Source organism: Elaeis guineensis, chromosome 4 (assembly GCF_000442705.2).
Source record: "Elaeis guineensis isolate ETL-2024a chromosome 4, EG11, whole genome shotgun sequence".
In the NCBI taxonomy this organism is placed as follows: domain Eukaryota; kingdom Viridiplantae; phylum Streptophyta; class Magnoliopsida; order Arecales; family Arecaceae; genus Elaeis; species Elaeis guineensis.
Window position 1 is genome coordinate 13,043,830 of NC_025996.2, and position 23,758 is coordinate 13,067,587.

The following is a 23,758-nucleotide window of genomic DNA, read 5'->3' on the forward strand; positions in this document are numbered from 1 at the left end:
TGCTTATCAAAACCCTATCTTTTATTGCTTGCTAATGTATATTCTACCCGTTATTGAAGATCTCCTGAATTTTACCTAAATTCATTAAACGGGTGGCTTTTTAGTTTATATTTTCAATCAAAAGGCATAATCTTGTTGTTTGAATTTGTGATGTAACTTTCATAATTTACTTTAAAACATCATGTTTCTTACGTATTTTTTAAATTAATGTTCTATTGTCGGGTATTGGGCATTTGAGTTCCAACTTTCGGTATGGTAATGTTGGACTTGACAAATTTTTTTTTTTTTTACTAGGGTTTAAACTTTGTGTTAACTCCACCTCCGACTTCCTTAAACACAATGTTTGGTAAGCCTTGTGCTACATTATAATTAGTAATGATGAAGTCTTCTAGCATTCCTTGATAGCGACACATGCGTGAAAAAACATAAGAAAGAACCTCAAAAGCGATCCTAAGTAATGTAGTTAATTACTTCATTAATGTTGCCAATTTTAGAAACGTCTTAATTATTAATGCGATCTTTTACCGAATTATGCTCATTTACAAGAGTAGCAGTTATGGGAAAATTACAACAGTCTTTCTCAGTCTGGATAGAAATATGTTTGTTATTTTGATTAATAGTTCAAATATTCTGATACTTATTATGAAATGCATATGTACTTGATGAACAAGAAACAATCACTTGGCATCTGGCTGCAGCATGCCATGTACTGTTGTTTAATCTGGAAGCATTATGTCAGATCCCACCATCCGAGCACACTTTGGGATGAGGTTTGCTGTTTGAGGCATAAATAAATGCACACTGCACATCATATTGCAAAAAAAAATCATTATATGTGCAATTTATATAAATTTTGTAGGAACCTGGAAGCTCATTCAAGCTGGAACTGTTGAATACGTCCTTTTTCCTGCTTGAGACCTGCATAGATTTAGTAAGTTGTTTTGTTGCGATTATACAGATAATATAAATAGCCCCTTATACTTCCAATGCAATATCAGTGATAGCCTTTGCAAATGAAAATCCACACTGTTGATCATTTGTACAATGTCTATATTGCCCAGAAGCCAAAAATCATATGCTTTGAATGCCTCTTGTGCATCATGATTTACAATATATGCATGTATGTATTTATGCATGTTTATCATCTTCTAAGCATGATCCAGTGGCTTGTGAACATTATGAACGCCAACCATTGTTTCCGATTAATGACTTGCATTTTCTAGGAATGTGGTATATGAGGTAAATATGTTCTGACACCCAACTAGTTCTTATCTCTGATTTGACCAGCCACATCCATGAAAAGAAAATAGATATGTGACTTGTGTCCAGTTATCCTGGGCTCCTCTCCTTGTGGGGAAATTTTTACATGAAGTGGCAATCTGAGAACATCTGTCTTGAAGTCTTTGATAGCCTGTCCAAAACAGAGTTCAGATGCCAAGCGCAACTTATTCACTGGCTTCAGCTGTTTTTCTTTTACATTACGGATGACTGTGTTAAGCAAACTCACAGCATCAGCTGCTATTTGTAGAGTAATTTGCCTCAACCCAGAGCATCATCTTGCTGGGTTGTAAGTTTTTTCAGAGGTTTATTGTTCTTGATAGATATACTTCAAAGGGCACGTCCTTTTAGTTCTATACTCTGTATCATGGGTACGTTCTTCAGCTTTTACACGTTGCAAGCTCAAGTCATTTGTGGATCTGGGAACTAGTGAGCGCTATCTACGAATTTTTTTTTTTTTTTTCAAAAGGTATCTTAAACATATTTGGTCAAAAGTTGTTTCCTATTGATTCAACTCTAACTTAATGTTACCTATTATTACTTTCTTGTGAGTTCTAAACAATTATGTTAATTATTTCATGAATCAATTGTTTGAGCTTTTCTGGAACCTGGTTCAATTTCAGCCTTCTAACTTTGACATTCTTCAACAAATGACATTATTCTTTCTAAACTCAGTTGATCAATTATGATTCTTAACGTGGCTAAGTTGATGTGGACTCTTGAAATGGCAACTATTTTATCCAGCATAGAAAATTCAAATCTATAATTGTTTGATAACTTCAAAATATTACTTGCGTACCATCTCTGTGCTGGTTGTTGGTGGTGGTAGCTAACCCCCGTGCTTACACGTTATTTTCTTGGGTGCCGTCTCAGGAGCTTTGATCCACCTGGATCTCCAACATTGTTTTTTGACAAAAACAGGATCTCCAATTATTTCAGCAATGGTGATTCAGGGAGCACTGGCAGCTTGATACAAATATAATTAAATAACAAATCAATTTCATGTTAAGTAATTCAAAAACTTACAAATTAAAGTATTTTATTAGTAATGAAAGCAGGGATGAGTAAAGAAGAGTGGATGTGGAAGGAAACTTGGTTGGATCATAAAGCCACTCAGATTCAAATATAAGAGCTAGATCATCAAGTTTCCTCTTGTGCGTGATCATTGACTAGAAAAGTTAACAGTGCATCATTGATCTCATTAGGAGTCTGACTTGTCTGACATGAATTGGGGCGCTTAAGTTGGATGATAGTGAATAAGTTCTTACATTTTAGAACGGTGACTCCTTAGGCCTAGATATACATCTCCCAAGGATGGGTGAGTCAAAGACTTTTGACATAATTTAGAGTTTGGACAAGATTGAATGGATTTGGGCTTAGATCCGGTCAAATGGAGGTTCTATATCGATGATTCAAATCGTTGGATGTGATTTACTATTTCTAAAATACTTGCATATAAAAAATTATATGATTTGAAGGTCTTTAGTCTATATATAAAGTGATCAAAAATTATATTTAATTTAATTTTATTTAAGTTATTCAATTTTTGATTACTAAATGCATAGGATAGGAATTTTTCAATTATATGATTTTTTATATACAAGTAGTTTTGAGATAATAGATCATATTCAATGGTTTGGATCATTGATGTAGGATTTTTATTATAGAATTTTGATCTGATCGGATCTGAATCTAAATCCGATCGATTTGATTTTATCTAACGCATGCTATCTCTCTCTATATATATATATATTTAATAAAAAAAATCTATTTCTTTCGATGATGGAACGCACGATCAGGAAATAAATAAATTATATTTTTCTAACATGAAATAAATGTTTGTATTGCTGATTTACAATTAAATGTTTAAAAATTAACTTTTACTTATAAAAATTTCAAAGTATTTCTGATTTACAATTAAATAATCAGAATTAACTTTTACTAAAAAAATATTTCAAAATTAATCAGAACCGGACACCGGTTGAACCGGAGTACGAAGGCGTATGCGTCCCGTATGGAAACTATGCTCCTCCATCTCGTCGTATTTCTTTTCAAGAAGAGCGACAGAACCCCACGCGCTTGCCGGGCTATAACGATGGCGCCCGCGCGGGATCGGCTCACATTCGCCTCCTCCCTCCTCGCCCTCCTCATCCTTCGTCTTCTCGCCACCGATGCGGCCGCCGGCCTTGCACTGGGCGCGCAAGCGATCGTGCTGCAGCTTCTCTTTTCTTACGTATCTTCTGCCGGGCCCGATCGCCTACGCCGCCAGCAGCTGCAGTCTCCGCCCGCCGGCGCCTGCATGGTCCTCCAGGACGAACTCCTTAGCAACAGGTAACTTGTCCTCCTGCCCTTCCATTCCGATCGGCTCTCCGTCCTCCGGTTCGATCGGATGGATCTTTATTAATGTTCTTGAAGGCCCTATATTAGAGCAGGTACTACACCAGCCGGCTCTGGATCGGGACGCCCTCTCAGGAGTTCGCCTTAATCATGGATACTGGGAGCACCGTCAAAGTATGTCCTGTCTTCCAACTGCGACCAGTGTGGTGATTATCAGGCGAGCTTGTGACCAGTACTATTTAAATGGAAACTGTTTAAGAGTACATTGACAATATATTTCACATTCTTGCAACTTTCTTAACCATGGCTTAAGCATCTCAACTGTGTGGCTGGCTATCCTGAAATTGTTAGAGTGAGACCTTGGTTAATTTGTTCGCTTGGTTTGAACTATTGTTCTATGTGAGAGTTTTCTTGGAGAGGAATGCACCATTAGCATAAGTTTTGTACACTTTGAAGTGGTCCTCAGACCTGAGGTTGTTACATTCCATTATTAATTCATTTTGGTTGCTTTGGGGCTTATGTACAGATTGTTTGGAATTCAGGGTTTTAGCGTACCAAATAATTAGGGTGGTCTGGAAAGTAAATATTATGCACAAATTGTTTTGTCATTGTTTTCTAGATCAAGAAGTAGTTCTTATCTTTGATCTAATCCTATGATGAAACGACTGGGTTTGTGATATGTATGAGTTTGAAAGTTGCATATACTCTTTCTGAGGAATATTACCAGAATTTTACATGGTTGAGGGAATATATACAGTAGCTGCCAACTTGGAAGAGATTCTCGATTATTGCTTTATTTGTATTGGGTTTATACATGATATGCCTATCCAATGTCACTATGAGGGTCTATGTTTAGTGTCCTGAACTTCACGTAGCATAGCAAGACCTCACGATCATTGTATGATACACCTGGAGATTGATTCACTTCATTAACCATATCTACCTTATTGTTTATCCTTTCCTTCTCCATCTACCATTTACTAAGCAGATCCACTGAATTACGGTCTTACTTCTTCAGGTATTATCATGCCTCATGATTGCTTCAGCTCTTGTTAATTAAACCTTCAGTCTATGATTTTTTATGACTTATGAGTATCAAAACTAGGGTTTAATCCATATTCTATGGTATTGTATGTGCAAACATGCATAATTCTTCGATTTATCAAATTGTAACCAGACATGTTGGTCTATAGAATTTAAGTAATGTGCTATTGCCCTCTTGTTTAGCATTTGCTACCACACCGGAGATAGCTGGTGTGGAAGTCTAACTATGTGCAATGGTACAACACATTATGCTGGCTATCTAATAGATTGTTATCCTTTGGTTATTTATTCAGAGAATGAGTTTGCACTTGTGTCACCCATCCAGAGTTTATATGCATTTAGTCCTGGGTAATCTGACTTCGCGCTTAAAATGGACCATGCAAATCTTAGGAGGCTCCACTAAGAAGAGGTACTTTTGTTTGTGTTGAAGGTGGTAAGAAAGGTGTTTGGGGGGGGGGTCAGGGGGTGGGGGTGGGGGAAGACTTAAGGTAACATGGATGGAGGTTGTGGGGAAAGATATGTAGATACTAACATTAGAGGTGGCCCTAAAAAGGAATATTTGGTAAATGAAGATCCATAAAGCCAATGAGAAATAGTTGAGAAAAGGCTTGATGATTATGATTATGATTAGGACTTAAAATAGGTGATACACCAAATGAAAATTTTAGGCCTTCTAAGAGATGCAAGTTCATCGTTTTCGCATGAAGAAGCATTATCAAAGCATTTGGATGAGAAAACTTCTTTTTTCTTTTTTAGTCATCAAAATAATTCAAGATTTTAACTAACTGGTGGGTTTGATCAAAGCATGCGTAACTATTTTTCTGTATACACATAATGTTGTCTATTACAGGATTCTGACTGTTATTGGGATTCTAAGCATCCATATTTTTATGATCTTTATGTTCCAATGGAACTGCTAGAAATTTAGTTTCTAGGCTGGTTTATTTCTTTGATACTCTGTTACAACATATCATTTTGGGAGGTCTGTGCCTTTGATCCTCTTTGAAATGACATAATAAACAAGATATTGTCAAACAGAGGAATTGGTGTAGATTGCCATTGTTTAAGATTGTTAAATTTATGTTCCATCTGAGTTGTTTTAGTTTAGAATTTGGTATTTATGCATTTGTGAATGTTTGGAAGATGTTAATTTGGATTTAAGATGCAGGTAACTTAGATGTGGATCTTGCATAAAAATCAACTTAATTATCAATTTTATGAGCATTTCTTTTGTTTTTTGAAAAACAGTATAAATTTAGGGGTCCCTGGACAATTTGATCTCTAGGTCTAAATACGAGATAGGTGATGGTCTAAACAAGTGCGTATCAGACATTTGAAATATATGTATCATATTTCTGGTAATATGTATCCAGCATTTAGCAAATGTGGATCACCTGTCTCATACTTCTTTTCGGGGGCAAAATTTTCTGTGAACCTATAAATGCGTATCATTTTGGGAAAAAAAAGACCCTAGCCTTTACTACAAAGTAAATAATGGGTGGATTTTTTATGCAAAATTCACAAACATATAATTGGGATTTTGAAATTCTATCCTTTCTAATTCTATTAGATTTTCTCACATTACTATCCAACCCTTCTCTCAGTTATTGTTTCTGTGTGGAGCTTTCTGTACAAGAAGTTGACAGTAGTCTATCTTAACACAGTATACATGTCATTATCTTGATGGATTATTGTATTGTGTTTTCATGACTTTGTCTTTATTGCATGAATTGCGTTGAAAGGCTCTATCATGGGCATATTCATATCTTGATAGTGGTTCTTTGTTATTGGCTTGTGTTTAACATGACTGCAACTTCCAGCTCTGCCACATCATATAGGTGGTTTTTGTTCTAGAAAATTGATATTTAAAATTTAGATTTGTAACGATCACTGTTGTGTCTTAAGAGTTATCTTTGTTCTATTTCTTTATTTTCTATATTATTTGTTTCTTGTATGGATATAATGGTTTCTCATTTATTGCTGTAGAATTAGATATTATCCTTTCTCCTTTTGCACCTTAATTTTTATTGTTCAAGCAGGTGGTTCACAATCATCTTATAATGGTATTGTTTCTGTTTCATTGGGAACTCAGTTGATTTGTTGGTTTAAGAAATAATGCACAGTAGTTTCAACTGGGTATGCCATATATTAAAAGCAGAAGAAACTGACCACTTTCAAATTATCTTTATGAAAATATAACTTTTTTCCCAGAACACTGAATTGGCTAGTTGTCCAATACTGAATGTTGCAGCTGATGATCTTTGGTTCATTTTTCTTTTTTTTTTTTCTTTTTTTTTTTTTTGTGATGTGTTGATCATGAGCAGATACGTCTCAAGCAAATTCCTGGTGCGGACCCAAATTACAAAGACATTTGTTTTTCGAATGCTGGAAGGTAATATCCACAAACCGAAGAATGGATGTTTGTGACAACAATTTGTTTCCTATTAGATCAAAAATTACACTTTTGCTTGGAGTGTGTCCAATGATGCCTCTGAACTCTCAAAGACCTGATGGTATCTGGCAAACAAAAGCTGTCTCTTCTCCTGAAAATTGCTTGGTTCTGGTGAGATGACTGTGTAGTTAGAATCTATGCTTAGCAATATGTTTGTCAGTGATTTTCTATTCTTGGTGTTTCTTGCTTATTTTGTTGCACAGGTGACCTACATTTGTTCTCTGTTTCATCTTATTGCAAATGAAGCACTCAAAGGTCCATGATACTTATTTCCTGGGAATCTTCCAGAATGGATACGATGCAATAACACTTTTGGGGGTATGTTATATTTGGTTTTTAGTGGAACACATATATTTCTTTGAGATTTTTTTCTTGTCTGCCTCGTTAACTTTACAACTTTGTCACTGTTGCTGACCATATGATTTGTTGTCCTTATCAAATGCAAGTCACCCTTTTCCTTTTAAGTGAAATCTAATTCCTGTGTATTCTTTCATGATCTAATGTCAAATTTGGGCAACTCATTAGCATAATGTCTCATCTGACTGGAATTGTTTTTCACCATACCCCTGTTACTTATGCTTATCAGAATGAAAGAGTTGGGTATCGGAAAACTGTCTGAGTTGTGGGAGAAATAGCATATACAGGGAGCCCCTTTGCCAGCGCCTTCAACTTCTCATGGTGTCCCTCCAATTCCCAACTTCACCAGAATCATCAACTAGCGGGATACAACATAATGTGCTACCAGGTCTAGTTATCTGCACCACTAGCTAACTTTTTCTGTATGCATTTTACTTGTTAGAATGTTTTAAGAAACACTAATAACTTTCTGCCTGCATTGAAAGTTTTTTTTTACTTTTTTTTGGGGGGGGGGGGGGGTGTGGTGTGTCGGTTGGATGTAATTTGGTTGTGAATGTTTCAAGCAATTTGTTGCTGAACTACTGATTGCTGAGAATGTCTTGGATAGTGGGGGGACACATGAAGGTTCCTTGTTTTGATGTTAAAGTTATATTGAGGAAGTTGTGGTTTTCTCTTCTAATACCAGCATCAAAACAAGAATGGATGGACCACCGCCCTATCCTCTTCTTTAGTTTTACTGATTATTCCTAAATTTGGTCATTTACAAGTTAAATCTCTTCAGTGCCAATATGAACAAAATCAGTTTACAATTCATGATGTATTGATCATATGCTTGTCGGTGCTGCTATTTAAATCCTTAATGTCTGTATTTGTGCATGAATATGCTATGTTCTTGATAAGGCTGCTAACTTGGTACTGGATTGGGTAGGGTCTAGATATCTCCCAACTCGGACCTGGACATGTAGGAGGCTTGGTCTAAATTTTTGACCCAAACGTTACCCGTCCAAGACTTGAGTCTGAGTCTGGGTAGCTGAGATTCCCTTCATCCGCTCAAAAGAATTCATGATGACATAATTTTAAATTATTATTATTAAGAGCTACAAGATGTGAACATGATGAGGGTAAAGAACATATAATAAATTATGGATAAACCATCAGATTCAAATTGGATCCAAGTATGGGTCAGTTTTGTTTCATAAAAGTCAATTTCATAGCCTTATGTATTATATGATTCACTCTGGTTTGTATCCAGGATAGTAAACTTTTGCTAGACCTAACCTAGATTCAAGAATTTTTGCTGGTCTTCTTTGGACCATACCTGGCCCATAGGTGTGCGAATTTGGACTAGGGCCAGGTTGGGTTCAAGTTGGGTCAGGGGGTATAATGGATCAAGGTTATTAAAATCAGGATCAAGTCATGAAGCAGGTTTGACTAGATCGGATCATTGATCAGATCACAAATTTTTACATAAAATACATGTGAAAATTGAAGTATGAGTCAGATATAAAGTATAATGGAGAACAAAAAAATCCATACATATAATGAAGCAAACATTGAGTCTAGTTCTTTGAATGCAAAGCAGGTGAGTGTATTCTCTGCTGGTTCTCGCTACAGACTTCGTGCTCGCTTTCTTGTGGTTTACATGTTGTGGTGATATTTGCAGTGTCCTGACAAAAAGGTGCTATCTAGTGAGATTGATAATGCCAGATCTGTGCATCATGGCATTTATTCCAGGATACTACATCCAGATATGCTGTAAATGTTACTAATACTACCTGTGGTTTGCTATTCTCCCCAAGCAGTTTTAACTGATACTTGCAATCTTAAATACTTACAGGCCCATTTGTTGAATTTCATGAGTATAGATCAGATTTCATTTCTAATAGAACGGCAATGATAATATCACTGTTTGGCATTATTATATGCATCTTGATAAACAGCTTGATATGTATTAAATAAAGGTCATACTAAATTTACTTTCCTTTTTTTTTTTGCCCGGTAGGGCATACTTTCTCATTTGATTGAACATCGTGTTCATCTTCCTGAAAATCTTGGAAGTTACAAGTTGATGGAATGGAATGTTAAGCCTCCATTAGGACTGTATTGGATCCTATCCTCTTAGCTACAAGATCTTGTTATATAATGTTTCCTGTTTAAATGATTGAGTGTAGAGCTTGTCATATAATGTTTCCTGTTTTTTTTATATACTTTTAAGTCAGATCCCCCTCTTGTCTGAAGATGTCTTGGCTATTCAAAAGACCTGAGTCTGGCTGTTGTCATAGTGTCTTCTCAAGCAGTAACCTATTATACCTTAATCTTAAAGATGGAATCAACGGATGAAATATGGTTTGATGATTAATTATAGCACGTCATAGAATATGTCTTGGGCCAAATAGTAAGAACATCATAGTGTTTAGATTCATTCAGATTATTTTTGTTATTACCATGTAATAAGTTACCAAAGTTATTGTTAGCAAAAACAACAACAACAAAAAAAAAAAGATATGGAACTCATTACAGATTGAAGGATTGATCTGCAACTTAGCATGATATGGGTTTCTGTACTCTGGCACAGATCCGCATCCATGTGTTGCCTAATCCACATCCATGGAAATTAGCCCACACACTGATACAGGTGGATGCATCGTTAGAGAAAACATAATTACAGGTTTCTGGATTGAAGTCAATCATTTTATTTAGCCAGATTTGCTTATTATTTTATCTATACAAAGCCTTCCCATGTTTGTTCAGCTTTTTGTTTGTATATTTTTTTGTTTAACACTACTGTTCAGGTCAGATTTTGTTATAAATTTTGAAAGATGTGTTTGGCTCCGATTAACCAGCGGTAGTTAATTTTATTTTACCTGACTTCAAGAAGCAAGTTTGTCTAGGAGAATCGTTGCCCCAATGATTGCTCAATACATATCTCCTTTAGAAAGTTTGCAAAAGAATCATAGAAAGAGATTTGCAGCTCTCCTTGATGTGCTTAGGTGTATTTCTACAGTCTTGCATTTGGCGCATGATGATAGCTGGCCTAGTGCACAAAAGTGCCTATGTGCCAATTCCTCGCATTCAAAAGATGCATAATGTCACCTCTTCGAAGAAGCAAAGCCTCTTGAAGCCCATGTTCATGATATAGGATAACCATGTCAGCTCATGTTTGGAAGTTTTCTTTGACAGCATAAAGATCAGAAACTCATTTCTAACTCTTAGAGGGTAGATAGACCAAAAAGGGTGATGAAAGAACTTGCTATAAGCCCTTCCACTTCTTTAATCCACCTTTTGCTATAATTTTATGCACAGGCCGTTGTGGTAACAATATACGTGATTGATTTTGGGAACTTCAGTTACTGTGATACACAGTATTTCAGGTTTTCTGCTATGGTACTTCTGGAGACAGATCCGGTTCTCGGAACATATGTGCGTTCAGATGCTGCTCTTCTAGAACAAGAGCTCGAGCCTTTACAGAACAGAATTTTGATTCAAAATCACTATATGAACAAATTTATATTCACCTATAACCGGCAACATGAAGAAAGTCACCGTGACCATAGATCCACAGTATCATATTTTGATAATGATATGTTCCTGCCAATTTTGCGATACAGTTTTACAAATGATATGTTATTCAGAAATAGGGGTAGCAATCCGATTGGGTCAAACAAGATATGGGTCAGATTGGATCTAAAATCTGTTAACCTGAACCAGATGAACCTAACCTAACCTATTTATTAAACGGATAAAAAATCTAGGCCAAAACTTGACCAGATAATTGAATCCAATTTATAATGAGTTGAAACAAGTTAAACAAATTAAATGGTTATGCATTATGTTCCTCATTCAGAGAACATGCTGGTGGCCTATGCAGCCTGTTTAATAAAATGTTATTGCTTTCCGTGAAAACAGCAATCTTTAAAAAAAAAAAATCACTACTAAAGAATTTTGGTCCATCCCATTTGTTTTCTGGAAAGCAATCCTCGAGATAGATTGCAGTACGCTGCAACAAAACATTTATTCCATCTAAAGCCAACAGATGCCCGGCAGAAAAGAAGTGCACCAGCTAAATACTACCAACTCCAAAATGGAGACTGGACCAATCTAAATGAGAATTACTATACGCCTCAACAAACCAAATCACAAACATCGAATACTTGAATGTTTACAAATTATATATGATAGCTGATCCACCTGCTCTGACGGCAAATATTGAATCAGAAATAGGAATTAGCCTATGGCCAAATTCTCTAGCAGCTATTCCTAGTTTCTAGCCATTCTTATTCTAGCTAAGTGATAACAATTACAATGTCTCCCTATACCCATTCCGAGCATCTCCCTTGCCGATGAATAGATTACGAGCAGACTCAATCCACTCATTATAAACAGTTACTGCAAAAATATGGTGTATAATTCAAACCACTGATGGTTATGTGGAAAGCCATCCTGTACCATCCCTTCTAGAACTGTATAAAAGATTATACAGATAATCCAATAATCCTATAGGCTTTCATGCACAACAGAAGCACAAATCACAAGAACTGCTTCTAACATAGAAACTTCTAAGATTTACACAACTTTTTACCTGCTCTTTCAAAGCTCTTTTGTTGTTGCTAATATCAAGCCGTGACCTGAACGGTGTCTCATTTCTCCTCAATCTCAATATCTATGATGTCAGGCTCAGATGTTTTTGCTGAAGATTCACCTCTTCCTCTTGAGAAGTCATCCCTCGGTTGCCATACAATGTTCCTGCAGCTTGTGCAACGGATGACCTGGTTGCGGTAGCCTACGAACCGCCTCTTACAAGCTGGGCAAGCACCCTGTGAAACATAGGAAAAAGGTTTTAGTCAGGATCTGAACCTCATGGTCCAATGAAAAACTTGATTAACTTCAGGTATTATACAATTCAGTATAAAAGGAGGCGAAAGGGATGATAATGTCATGATCTTTGCTTTTTTCTGCAACTAATCCTGCCACAAAATAATATGAGAATCATCATAGCCCACAACATATCAAAAGTACAGGACAACTGGTATGATACTCCAACAGCACTGCAATTTATACCATGTTTTCAACATTAGCCAGCTACCTAGCCATTAGGTGGGACAAATCCATTGCATTACTAAACTTATAAAACCATTGTCTTTGACAATCTGATTATGCCATGATATTGAATTGTAGAGTGACAGATGAAACTACAACTTTGACCTATCATATTCAGGAGCATGGTTTGAAGTGCTAGGTTTGGTACTCATTCTGGTACCATGCTGATCTCAATACTGATACTCAGTACACCCCCTGTACCAAGTATCATTTATATATCTGATATCATGAGTTACAGTCCAACGTAGCCGACCACCTTTGCTGGTCTGTAACATTCTACATTGTTGAGACATGAGATGTCAATCACTTAAAAGCAAAAATATTTTTGTTTCATTGGTTCTTGCTCACAAGAAAAACTTCAGTTTTTTTGGATAGGTAGTAAGCTTCATTATCAAACATGAAATTTTTCTTTTTTTAAAAAGGGCGCATACATGGAAAATGATATCCCAAGCCAATGTTGTCAAGATCATGATGAAGTAATGAATCTTGAGGTGGCAGCAGCACCCTGGGGCTAGAAAAACACACAAGATACAGGAAAAGGTTGGAAACATGAGTCAACTGCAAATTAGCTAATGAAGAATAAAAACATCCATAAACATATGAAGTTCAATTTCCACCACCATAAGCCCATATTTAACAAGTCCAAAATAACAAACATCTCTAGTTGTGGAATAAATTTATACCACATGTATGTATCTATTTGACCATTAAAGAAAAATTAAGTTCATAGACCAAATATAGTTGACAAACAACCATATCCTTCATGAACATTATCGGATTTGAATGTGAGACCACCCAAGAAGTTTTTTCTTCCTCTACTTGTAGTCCAATCCATGGCATTATAAGATTGAGTTTTCATGCTCCCAAGGCTATGGCACTATAAAAGCCAAAACTCATTCAAAACGTCGTAATTCAAATTACCCATTCAAACAGACCATTGCTGGGGAAAGGAATTTTAACAAATGATTGCAGGAATATGAAGATCTGCCTATAGCTTTTAGCTCCTCAAACTGTCAATTTTTTTCCCCTCACCCATAAAAGGTTCTAGTTTATGAGTCATAGTAGTGATATAAGCTACTTATTAAAAGTCGTGTACCATGTTATTTAAATGTATCCACTTGATTATGTTGGATACCATGATCAATGGGTTCAGACAATCCATGATACACATCTAGATCCTATAATCTTATCTAATCCAAATCCAAGAATGCGATCCAGATTATTTGTGACCAAGGTTTATGTACCCAGCCTTTTAACGGTCTTGCCCCATATTATGATGCTACATCCTAGCTCTTCGAATGGTTGAATGGTCTAATATTCTAATATCGTTGCACTTGGAGACCAATTTTTTATTATTTATTTTTTGTTTGTTCAATTTTTTTATTTTTAACTTTTTTGTCCTAAATGAGTATTTGAATGAATATGCTTTTTCAGTCAAGGATGGGAATATGGTGCTGGTCCTGCCGTCGACACCCATGGAGCAGACCACATTGTTGTAAGGGAAAATAATTTTTTGTTTGTTCAATTTTTTATTTTTAACTTTTTTGTCCTAAACGAGTATTTAAATGAATATGTTTTTTAAGTCAAGGATGCGAACATGGTGCGGTACTGCCATTGACACCCATGGAGGAGACCACATTGTTGTGAGGGCAGGCTAAGGGCAGGGTAGCCTGCCCTCCTTTCTTTTTTCCTCTCTCTCTCTTTCTCGGTCTCTACCTGCACTAGCCCCTCTCCCTTGACTAAGCCAAAGAAGTGAGCATGCCCCCACTTCTCTCTTTCTTTTTTCTATTTCGAAATCAAGCAACCAGTTGGCTTGCACCTTATATTAGCCGAGCTACCCTTGGTATCGGTCAGTCCTAAATGGTTATAACCGGGATGGGTGGGATGTCCCAACCCATTAAAAGATCAAAGTTCAATAAGTGTCCCAGTCTTGGTATGTTGTCACAAAGGTATGATGCTAATGATACTGCCCCATTCCGGTGAGACTTAAATCGTCGTCTAGAACCATTTTGATCTAGATCAAAAAAACATGAGAATAATGTCAGATGCAAAAGCATTTCCCTAGAAGTTTGTATATCATCTCCCATAATTGCCCTTTAAATATTATATTTCGTTTTAGTTATCTATCTCCAGAAAAACACCAATTTATTAATTTATAGCACAAGAAATGCAACTATTACAATTCTTAAGCCCAAAAAAAAAAAACTATTTATGTATGTACGCATCGACGCATGTATGTCCGTATGTATGTACATATGTATGTATGATGTATGATAGATAGATCGACGACAGATAGACATGTACACAGAGAGACAGATGGATGGATAGACAGATAGATAGATAAATAACATAAAATACTGGAAAACTATTTTTTATTTTGGAGAGATTATAAGTCTGCAAAACAATGAACGGTAGCAATATAGCTATGGAGCAAAAACATGGTATGAATTATATAATTTACAATACTAGACTAGTAGTCGATCAAAGTATCTTAAAACATTTATGTATCAAATTTCAACTAATTTGGATGTTTTTGAGCTAATATTCAAACCAAAACATGATGTAGTAGTGAAAATTTAAATCTCGCTCCCTGTTTTTTATTCAGATTAATAAATCAGTCTCCCAGCAACAAACACAAAGATTCAAAACTAGCCTCCCTAGTTGGAAAAATGAAGTCTTTAGCATCAGATCTACCAGCAGAAAACCTCTACTACTCATTTTGCCCTACAAAGTTATGAGGTTCTTATAATGCATTTTCCTTTTCTGTCTCATGTTCTCTAAGTTATAACCATTGTAGCCTCATGATTATCTTGAGCATCTCATCACTTAAAATAATAATAAGAAGATATCACTTTCAATCTTTTGCTTGCCCTTTCATCCTCAGAACAGCTAACTAGATGCTGGGTTCATTTAACTGCTAGGGAAGTTAAGATTCTTGTCAACATTACTGATGAACTGATGAAAAAAAGCCTAAAGTAAGATGACTGATATCATGGTTCCTTAATCCAATGGTAAAACATTAGGTTTGGTCATAACAATATGGTCAAACAACCTACTTCTTATATGGTAAAGCAACATGTGGGATCTTTTACTCAAAAATGTTCAGGTGCATTCAACATTCACAAATGATGAAATGTCATACAGTTACATGCAGGCAAAAAGGAGATATTTTGTCAGACCTGAACTAGGATGATATCATGGCCCGACAAGAAGGTGATAATTTCTCCTCCTGAAATTTATAACAAGCACCTATCTTGGCATAATAGGTTTTCCTCAATTTGCATTATAAATACAATATATCATAAAAAAACAAAGGCTCCATTCTAAATGAACTGTAAATATTAGTATTATTCAGTTTTTATAGAAATTAGATTAGAGGAGACAGATCATGTTCTATTTGCTAGTATGCTCTAAAACCTAAAAAGCCAAGATAACATAGATTGACATAATACTCCCCTAAAAAATATTTTCCAATCTTAAAATTAATGCCTTTCTTGCATCTGACGTGAGATCCTATTCCTACAATTGCAAGGTCAGGAAGGGTAAGACATATGCAGCCTTACCCCCATGTTTGGTGAGGCTATTTTCGTATTTCGAACCCATGACCTCCAAGTCACAATGAAGCAGCCTTATCATTGTGCCAAGACACACCCTCTAATTCATACAATATAATAGGATCAACTAATTCATAGTTTCGTAATTTAGATTTGTCACATGATTCACCTAAGTCTAGATATCATCTCCAATTCAACCTATCACACCTATCATTTTATGCAGCTAGTTTGACTTGATGTGAATCAAAGATAATCAGGCAACATTGCTTAATTCCCTGACTTCGAATGAACATCCATTATACCATTAGTTGCAATGGAAGTGTAACCACATAGCATGTGAAAATGTGATCAAATAGGCATATACTTCCTAAGTCCGGACAAACTGCACAAATAAGAAACACCAATAAAAGGGAGCAGTTTCACCTGAGATAACTATTCATGAGCTTTAAGAAAGAAAAAAAGCATGTTTCAAGATTGAATATTGAAAAGATGAATTCCAAATTCATTCCATCCATTTGTGATCAGCAAAACAAGTCCTTCATCCTTCATCTTATCAAGAGATACACACGAAACATAAGGCAGCCATATCCAAGAAAATATATCCCATCTATATAATATCGCTTTCAAGAATCAGAAATAAAACAAAAGAATATCAAATTTTGAACTAAAGAAAATTGTTCAGTTTTGGAGAAGAAATCATATACCTCAATAGCAAAGTTATTTGCAAAAGCCCCAATAAGAAGAGGAGCAGCAAATGGTAGCACCCAAGTAGCTAAAATGATGAACCTGAACATCCAGCCAGATAATGCAAACCAAAGAAAGAAGATTGTCTACAAACAAGAAAAATGTGTTAGTGTGTTAGGACATAAAGAACTAAGTGCAAGATGCAACCAAAACTAAAAAAACACTGGAGGTTCTTGTGTCACATATATGATTAATCAGGCTGAGAAAATGACACATGACATCAGCACAGATGAAGCATATTTTTTGTTAAGATAATTTGGATATTGCCATTTCCAATCATCCCAAGCAAGTTCAAATTAGACAAGTAATTAATTCATGAAAATGTACAATATGACCAGTTTACAATGGAAACTGTACATGTAATTCTAGCAAATATTTACCTGTTTGTTCTTCTGTCTTCCAAATGTTAAGAACAAATGAATTATCTATAGTTGGAGATTATCTATCATTTTTCTAACAAATATGGTCTAAACTCCAAACTGAAAATGTGATATCCTTGTCACCAAACTGAATAATGGGCCCTGAACTCCATACTACTTCAGTTATTGAATGCAGTTCATGTATTGCCTCTAAGATCCCTTTCACAGAATGAACACTCTTCCAATTAAAACAACGAAAAACAAGCAAATGCATCACCTATACTTGAGATTATCTATCATTTTTCTAACAAAGCTGGTCTAAACTCCAAGCTAAAGACGTGATATCCTTGTCAGTCACCAAACTGAATAAGCACCCCGGAAGTTCATACTACAGTTATTGAATGCAGTTCATATATTGGCTAAGACCCTTTTAACAGAATGAGCACTCTTCCAATTAAAAACAATGAAAAACAATATGCTATAACTTACTTGGTTACTGAAAAGTCAGCACAAATGTATAGCAAGCAAATATAATGATAAACATTAATTTAAAGAAAAAAAAGCATGTAGACCATTGGAAAATGTTGCTCAGCCATTTCTTATTTTTCCAACACTTCTGCAATGATGCAAAGTACATGGAAAAGGGCTCTCATGTTAGGATTTTTGTTTATATCTAAAAGAACTTCCTTCCTGTTTCATCCATCACATTTAAGTTGTTGCCAATTCAGAATGATGACTAAATATAAAATCAAGAAGTGATCCAATTTCTTGTAGTTCCTATATGCTTTCCTTATATTAATTCCAAGCAAAAGGACTAGCAGTATTGTAATGGAATATTAAGATGTTACATAACAAGATAAAGACAGATCACTACATATTCCCATCAGAACTGCACCAGCACAATTAACTCCAAATTTTTCCCAACATCTAGAGACTTATCACATAAAATTTTCATGACAGCTAGAGAGATAGAGACTCGAAGAATCATAAGCCTAGTTTCAGAAAACTACTAACAGTATATGACTACTTTTCCAAATTTGGCATTTCCAGCAATAGTAGCAATGATGCAAGCTTTCCCATCACTAGTGTGTATCGCCAAATAAGAAACTAATTTTCTTACAAGGACTGAAGTTTATTAGACTCCCATACATGTTATCTTTTGTCCTTTTGTCAACTCTTTGATTTTAAAAACAAGCACATGCTTAAGATGAGGATTTAAATATTTGCTAGTACACAGCTTACACAATTAATCTTTAAAGATACCAAAGAACTTCAAATTCTTGCAACATTCAGATTCTGGATTCCAGCAGCCTCTCATCGTCTAGCAAGAAACTGATCCTTAAAAGACTGGCCACAAAAAGCTTCAGATATTAAAGCAACGATAGTTTGGCTTCAGAAAGCATGTCACAAATCTACACTCACCAAATCGTTCACCACATTTAGACATCCTACAGTATATATGAGGTACACAAGCCTAAGATCAATCTATTAATGAATAACAGACCAGTCTTTCATCTGCCTTCCTTCAGAAAATCCCAATCCTCAACATTCAACCCCATATGTGGCCTTTGACATTCTATCCAACATCCTATTTCTTTGTCCCTTGAACACTCTACACTGATTTATTGCACAAAATTACTTTACCTTCTTAGTTTCCTTTCGAAGCAAAAGAATTTGGACCCTTTCAATGTCTTAAAACACATCATCCTTTGCTACCTAGGCACCTGCCTTAACATTCTGCATCATGTTTGAACTAATACTAGGTGTTGCCCAATTCGTACTTCCATTCAAATAATACATCATATTTGATATATTATATTCCAATTTTTTGATTAAAACCATTTCTTAATACATCCTTGCTTTTGCTAGTCTCTTGTGAATTGATTATTTGTGGATCATACCCTAGAAACCTGTCAAACACCTATTTTTTTTTTTTAAATATTGTATCCTCTCCATCATTTCCACCATAATGGAGTATTTAAGGAGTGCCCATAGGATGGGTTGCTCATAGTTGAGCCCAGATCAAGATCAGGCACTAGTCAAGCCAAGGCCAGGATCTGGCTTTGAAGTAAAACCTCAGGCTAAGCCTAGAATAGCTTAGATTTCTTTGGCTATGAAAGACCCGGATCACCGTGTTAGACTTGACCATGTCCAATCTCTACTTTAACATCCAATGCTTTAAAGCAGCAGACCATGCACCACAAGGAAGATAGGCAAGCCCAAAAAGATCACACTTAAAATAATTCTCTATAAGATACAACATAGGATGCCATACTTAAAGTATCAAAGACATTTCCCATTTTACATGATCCTAAGCTCCTTTTATGACAACTTTGTACCACAAGACAATTTTCTATATATTTGAAATTCACACAATCTAGAAAATTGTAAATGTTTCAAAATATCTATGAAAGAAACTCAACCCTTGCCATCAAGCTGCTTTCCATTTTTTCTCAAGCAAGAGAGAAGAATTAGTAAAAACCTTTTTAAAAGAAAAAGAGAGTAGACTCATTTTTGTGCCCTGAAAAAAGAGAGGGGGGGGGGGGGGGTGTTGAGTTGGGTTGCTAAGATTAATAGATTTACTGGCCTCATATTGTATTATGTCACCACAAAAATGTTATTACATTGAGCAAATCATGCAAATATGGTTAGTCGGTTACTACTTATCAGACACAAGTATATTGATAACATACTCTAAATAGATCTATGTGCCTAAAGGATGTTAGTTTCATTATCAATTTATGGATTGTTATGATGTAGAATGCAGCTTCACAATGATTTTTATCAAAAATCAGTGATAGACAATAAAGTAGTTTCTGATTACCTTTAAATATTTCAAATTAACAATATTCACTACAGTACAGCCAACAAAAAGTCTATATGTAGTTTATGTATATTTTCACAACCCTTTGATCATGTTCTATATCATTAATGAAAGAAAATAAGCATGATGTCAGCTCCATTCAACATGATATACAAATTGTGCCTAGCTCCTGTTACCACAAGCATGATAAATTAGGGCTGAATGTGCACCTATACACAATAGTTTTGCCCCTGCATCCATCCACCAACTGGTGTTCCCTTTGATGCCACTTTGGAGTGCATGTTAAAGGAGAATTGTAGCTGGTCAGTGTTTGTGACATTGGGTGCACATTATACAGATTATGTTGGGCCATAAATGGCACAGCAGGAGCATGTGTAGGAAGAGATGTGGGATTGACCATGGCAATGTGAAGGGAGTTGGGGGGGGGTGTTGTGGAGAGACACAGGAAGGAAGTGCAGGGTGAGTATTTAGAGAGTTTTTAAAGGTGTAACACCATAAGTAGGATTTTCCTACTAGAGTCGGCACACAATAATGAAAGATTGGTCCTAGCAAATACAAATCAGCCTTGGCACAATATGCCCCTTTTTGAGCCTAATCAAAATGACATGTCCCTAGTTCAAGATAGGCCAATTCATAGACCAATTTAAACCAATGCACCCTTATTTAAGATTTGAGAAGAAATTTGATAATATATTGAAGTAGCAAAATGACCTCAAGTATATATTATAGTCTTCATGCTAGGATGTGATTGTTGAACTGTTAGAGACAGAAATGCAAACATGATAATGAAACCTCTAAGATGCTAATAGTGGGCCAGCCAATCCAGCACTTGCCCATCTTGCAAAAAAAAACTAGAAATATAGTGCATCAAAACATTGTGTTTTCTAGGGGAAGTATTAGCAGCATATGATCTCTTTTCTATGATTCTCATTTCTCACCCTTTGTGAGGTGAAGAAAGTGACCTGCAAGCCTCCTTCCGAATACAAAGTTAATATGTTGTTGGATATTCAAGTGCATAGCTATTTGGGCACTGAAAAAAAGCACATTGAAAAATAGATGACCACATACAATGACATTGTATAGAGCACGTGGGCTTAGTAGAAATGGTGCAGGCATTGCACTTCTCCCTCAAATAGTAGGAGTGGTATACTTTTGTAAAGAAGCTTCTATATCTACATGGACTCTAAGACCTTAGACACAAGCTTAAGCATATCTATGCCTCAATTGTTCATGGAAGTCTATGGTTTGTTGTGCAAGTTGCACAAGAGAGCCTTTCCTAAGTTGTCATGGGGGTTCAGATGGTCTAGTTTCTCCGATACTTAAATTTGGACAGGTGAATGGTTTCAAGTTTGGCAACCTTATGTGAAGAATGAAGGAGCTAAATATTGTTTTCATGCTATACCTGTTGAATCCATTTATTCAAAAAATAATCAAAAAAAAAGTTACGCTCCCGTATCCAATCATTGAAAGGAAAAAAAGAAGCACAAGGAAGATTAATTGCTTTAAGACACTAATTTCCTTCTTAAATAATAATATATGCATGAGTCTGTGCTTTCAACTATTAAATCTAAAGAACTAAAACGGATACTGCTGAGCTAATCTCCATTCCCAGTATATGCGAGCTTGTTCATATACCTTTTCACAAGGCTACATTAGAGAGGTAACTTGCCAAAGAATTAAGTGATCAAAAACCAATTAAACTTTTATCTACGTGCTATGAAGGAAAAAGATAACTGTGCTGAGGGGAACCGACAGCAGACCATAAGAAGGCACAAGAAGCCAAAAAGCAAGTCGTCAGAGACAATTGGTGATAAACCAACTCAAAATCAAGAAAAGCAACCCTAAATCAATAGAAGAAGTATCCGGCACATATCTAGTTCAATATTCACAACCAAGAAATCAACAAAGATGAGTAACAATAGATAGATCTGACAAAAAAACTCACAACAAAACCTCTGCCGATAGGTGTCTCAATAAAATTACTCAGCTCTTTCCTGTACTGCACAAAATGAAATTGAAAACAATAAGAATGACGGAAAACAAGAAAAGAGAGAGAGAAGGACCGATCAAGAAGGAGCGGGACCCTAACCCTAGGCCAGTTTCTAGCGAAATCCATGGAGAAGGAGCGCCATCGCCTGCCGATCCCAAGCTCGTGGTCGAGTTCCCGGGCTCGGGATGTGGCGGCGCGTGCGGCGGAGCCTACGCGCTGGGAGACAGAGAAGCGGCGGTCGAGTCGCTCCGCGGTCCGGCGGGCCTCGAAGACGAAAAGCTCGAATCCGTCGTTGGCGCTCCGCCAGGCGTCCCGCAGGGCCTCGCCGGAGGCGACGCGCCTGGCGAAGCCGTCGAGGTCGCTGCGGCGGAAGGCCTGGACGGGGGCGGCGGCGTGGTGGCGGCCGGGGAGGATCGGCGCCAGCGAGGGATGGGCCTTGGGATGGAGGAAGAGGGGGTGATGCCATCGCACGCTCGACGTCGCCATGGCCACGGCTGCGACGGGACACAGCCCGCAAAAGATTCAGGTAGGCTTGAGAAGAGGCGCTTGGTAACTTCGGCTTGGGGTGTTGTGTGGCGCATGGTGCCCACAACGGGAAACGAAACGGATGGCCAAAATTTAGATACAAGAAGTCTGTAAAGCGGGAAACGGAAACGGTTTTGTTTTCCTTTGGGTGTTTGGTGGGAGTCTGGGGAGGCGCAACACAGGGCGCATGTTGCACGAAGGAAATCTGTTACGGAGATGGGTAGAAGAAAATCCAACCCAGGGCTAGAAATACATCTGTGCCACATCCGAGCACTTAAACGCCGAACTCATTCTTCCACTCGGTATGTAACGTAGAAGAGTCACAGACAGCTTACATAAAGCAAGATAAAATCTGAAAGTAACTGGAAGACTATAACATAGATACATGGCAGCAATAACCCCAAGGCCAAAGATATAATGGCAAAATGGTCCATGTAGGTGAGGAAACGGAGCAAAACACATTTGCATCCATCCAACAAACCGAGATGTGTCATATGGAACTGAAAGAGGCCATTAAATGCATGAGAAGCAGCCTAATGTGTCACTCCTATTGGCTTTGCGAGGAATATATGAAAAGGAGAAGATGACACTAGATTGCCACCATTTGAAAACATCTTCCACCATAGGAACAATTGGACTTGATAAAAGGGAAGAATCTATGAAGAGTGGAGGGATCACTTTCAATCTTATTATGGTATAGAAAGAAGGGTATCATTAGTTCCACATTGATTGTAAGTTAAGAGAGACTCTAACTTATATGAGATAAGATCTTCTCTGTCACATGAGATATTTTTTAACGCACAAAACGTGAGGTTCTATGCCATAACGATCAGAGGTCAAAACGAACAATACCTCCCGTATGCAGGAGTAGAGATTGATCCGTTCGAGCCATGAGCCCTTGACCACAATATTGACACCCACTATGAGATGATGTACTTCCAACAGATTGCGGTGTATCTCCACAACCTTATCCAAAGTCTTCCTTATTGGGGGGCTATATTGTGGTATAGGAAGGAGGCATCATTAGTTCATATTGATTATGAGTCAAGAGAAATTCTGACTTATATGGAATGGATCTTCTTTCCCATGTGAGGCCCTATGTTATAACGGCTAGAGGCCGAAACGAATAATATCTTACCTACGTGGGAATAAACATTACTTCACCTACGTGGAAGTGGAGACCAACCCATTCGAGCC

The 23,758-nt window shown here is 36.7% G+C and overlaps 2 protein-coding genes across 8 annotated transcripts; one reads left to right on the plus strand and one right to left on the minus strand.

The window, feature by feature from the left end:
* The first annotated feature begins 3,281 nt into the window (after positions 1-3,281).
* Positions 3,282-8,295, plus strand: LOC105043892 (uncharacterized). Of its 6 annotated transcripts, none has more exons than XM_073255580.1 (5): positions 3,282-3,609; positions 3,694-3,832; positions 6,984-7,051; positions 7,315-7,429; positions 7,698-8,295. In XM_073255580.1, exons 1-4 carry the CDS (start codon positions 3,450-3,452, stop codon positions 7,353-7,355), a joined length of 408 nt encoding a protein of 135 aa, XP_073111681.1. In that variant the 5' UTR covers positions 3,282-3,449; the 3' UTR covers positions 7,356-7,429; positions 7,698-8,295. The 6 variants fall into 6 exon arrangements, 5 of the variants coding, with proteins under 5 accessions (XP_073111681.1, XP_073111682.1, XP_073111677.1 ...); XM_073255581.1 differs by having other exon boundaries at positions 3,706-3,832; XR_012140635.1 differs by having other exon boundaries at positions 3,711-3,832; positions 6,984-7,429.
* Positions 8,296-11,851: 3,556 nt separating this feature from the next.
* On the minus strand, positions 11,852-22,606 carry LOC105043826 (uncharacterized). Of its 2 annotated transcripts, XM_010921542.4 has the most exons (5): positions 22,136-22,606; positions 21,992-22,045; positions 16,824-16,949; positions 12,997-13,076; positions 12,153-12,282 (listed from the first exon to the last, which is right to left on the minus strand). In XM_010921542.4, exons 1-4 carry the CDS (start codon positions 22,520-22,522, stop codon positions 13,032-13,034), a joined length of 612 nt encoding a protein of 203 aa, XP_010919844.1. In that variant the 5' UTR covers positions 22,523-22,606; the 3' UTR covers positions 12,153-12,282; positions 12,997-13,031. The 2 variants fall into 2 exon arrangements, with proteins under 2 accessions (XP_010919843.1, XP_010919844.1); XM_010921541.3 differs by lacking the exon at positions 12,997-13,076 and having other exon boundaries at positions 11,852-12,282; positions 22,136-22,594.
* Positions 22,607-23,758: the final 1,152 nt, after the last annotated feature.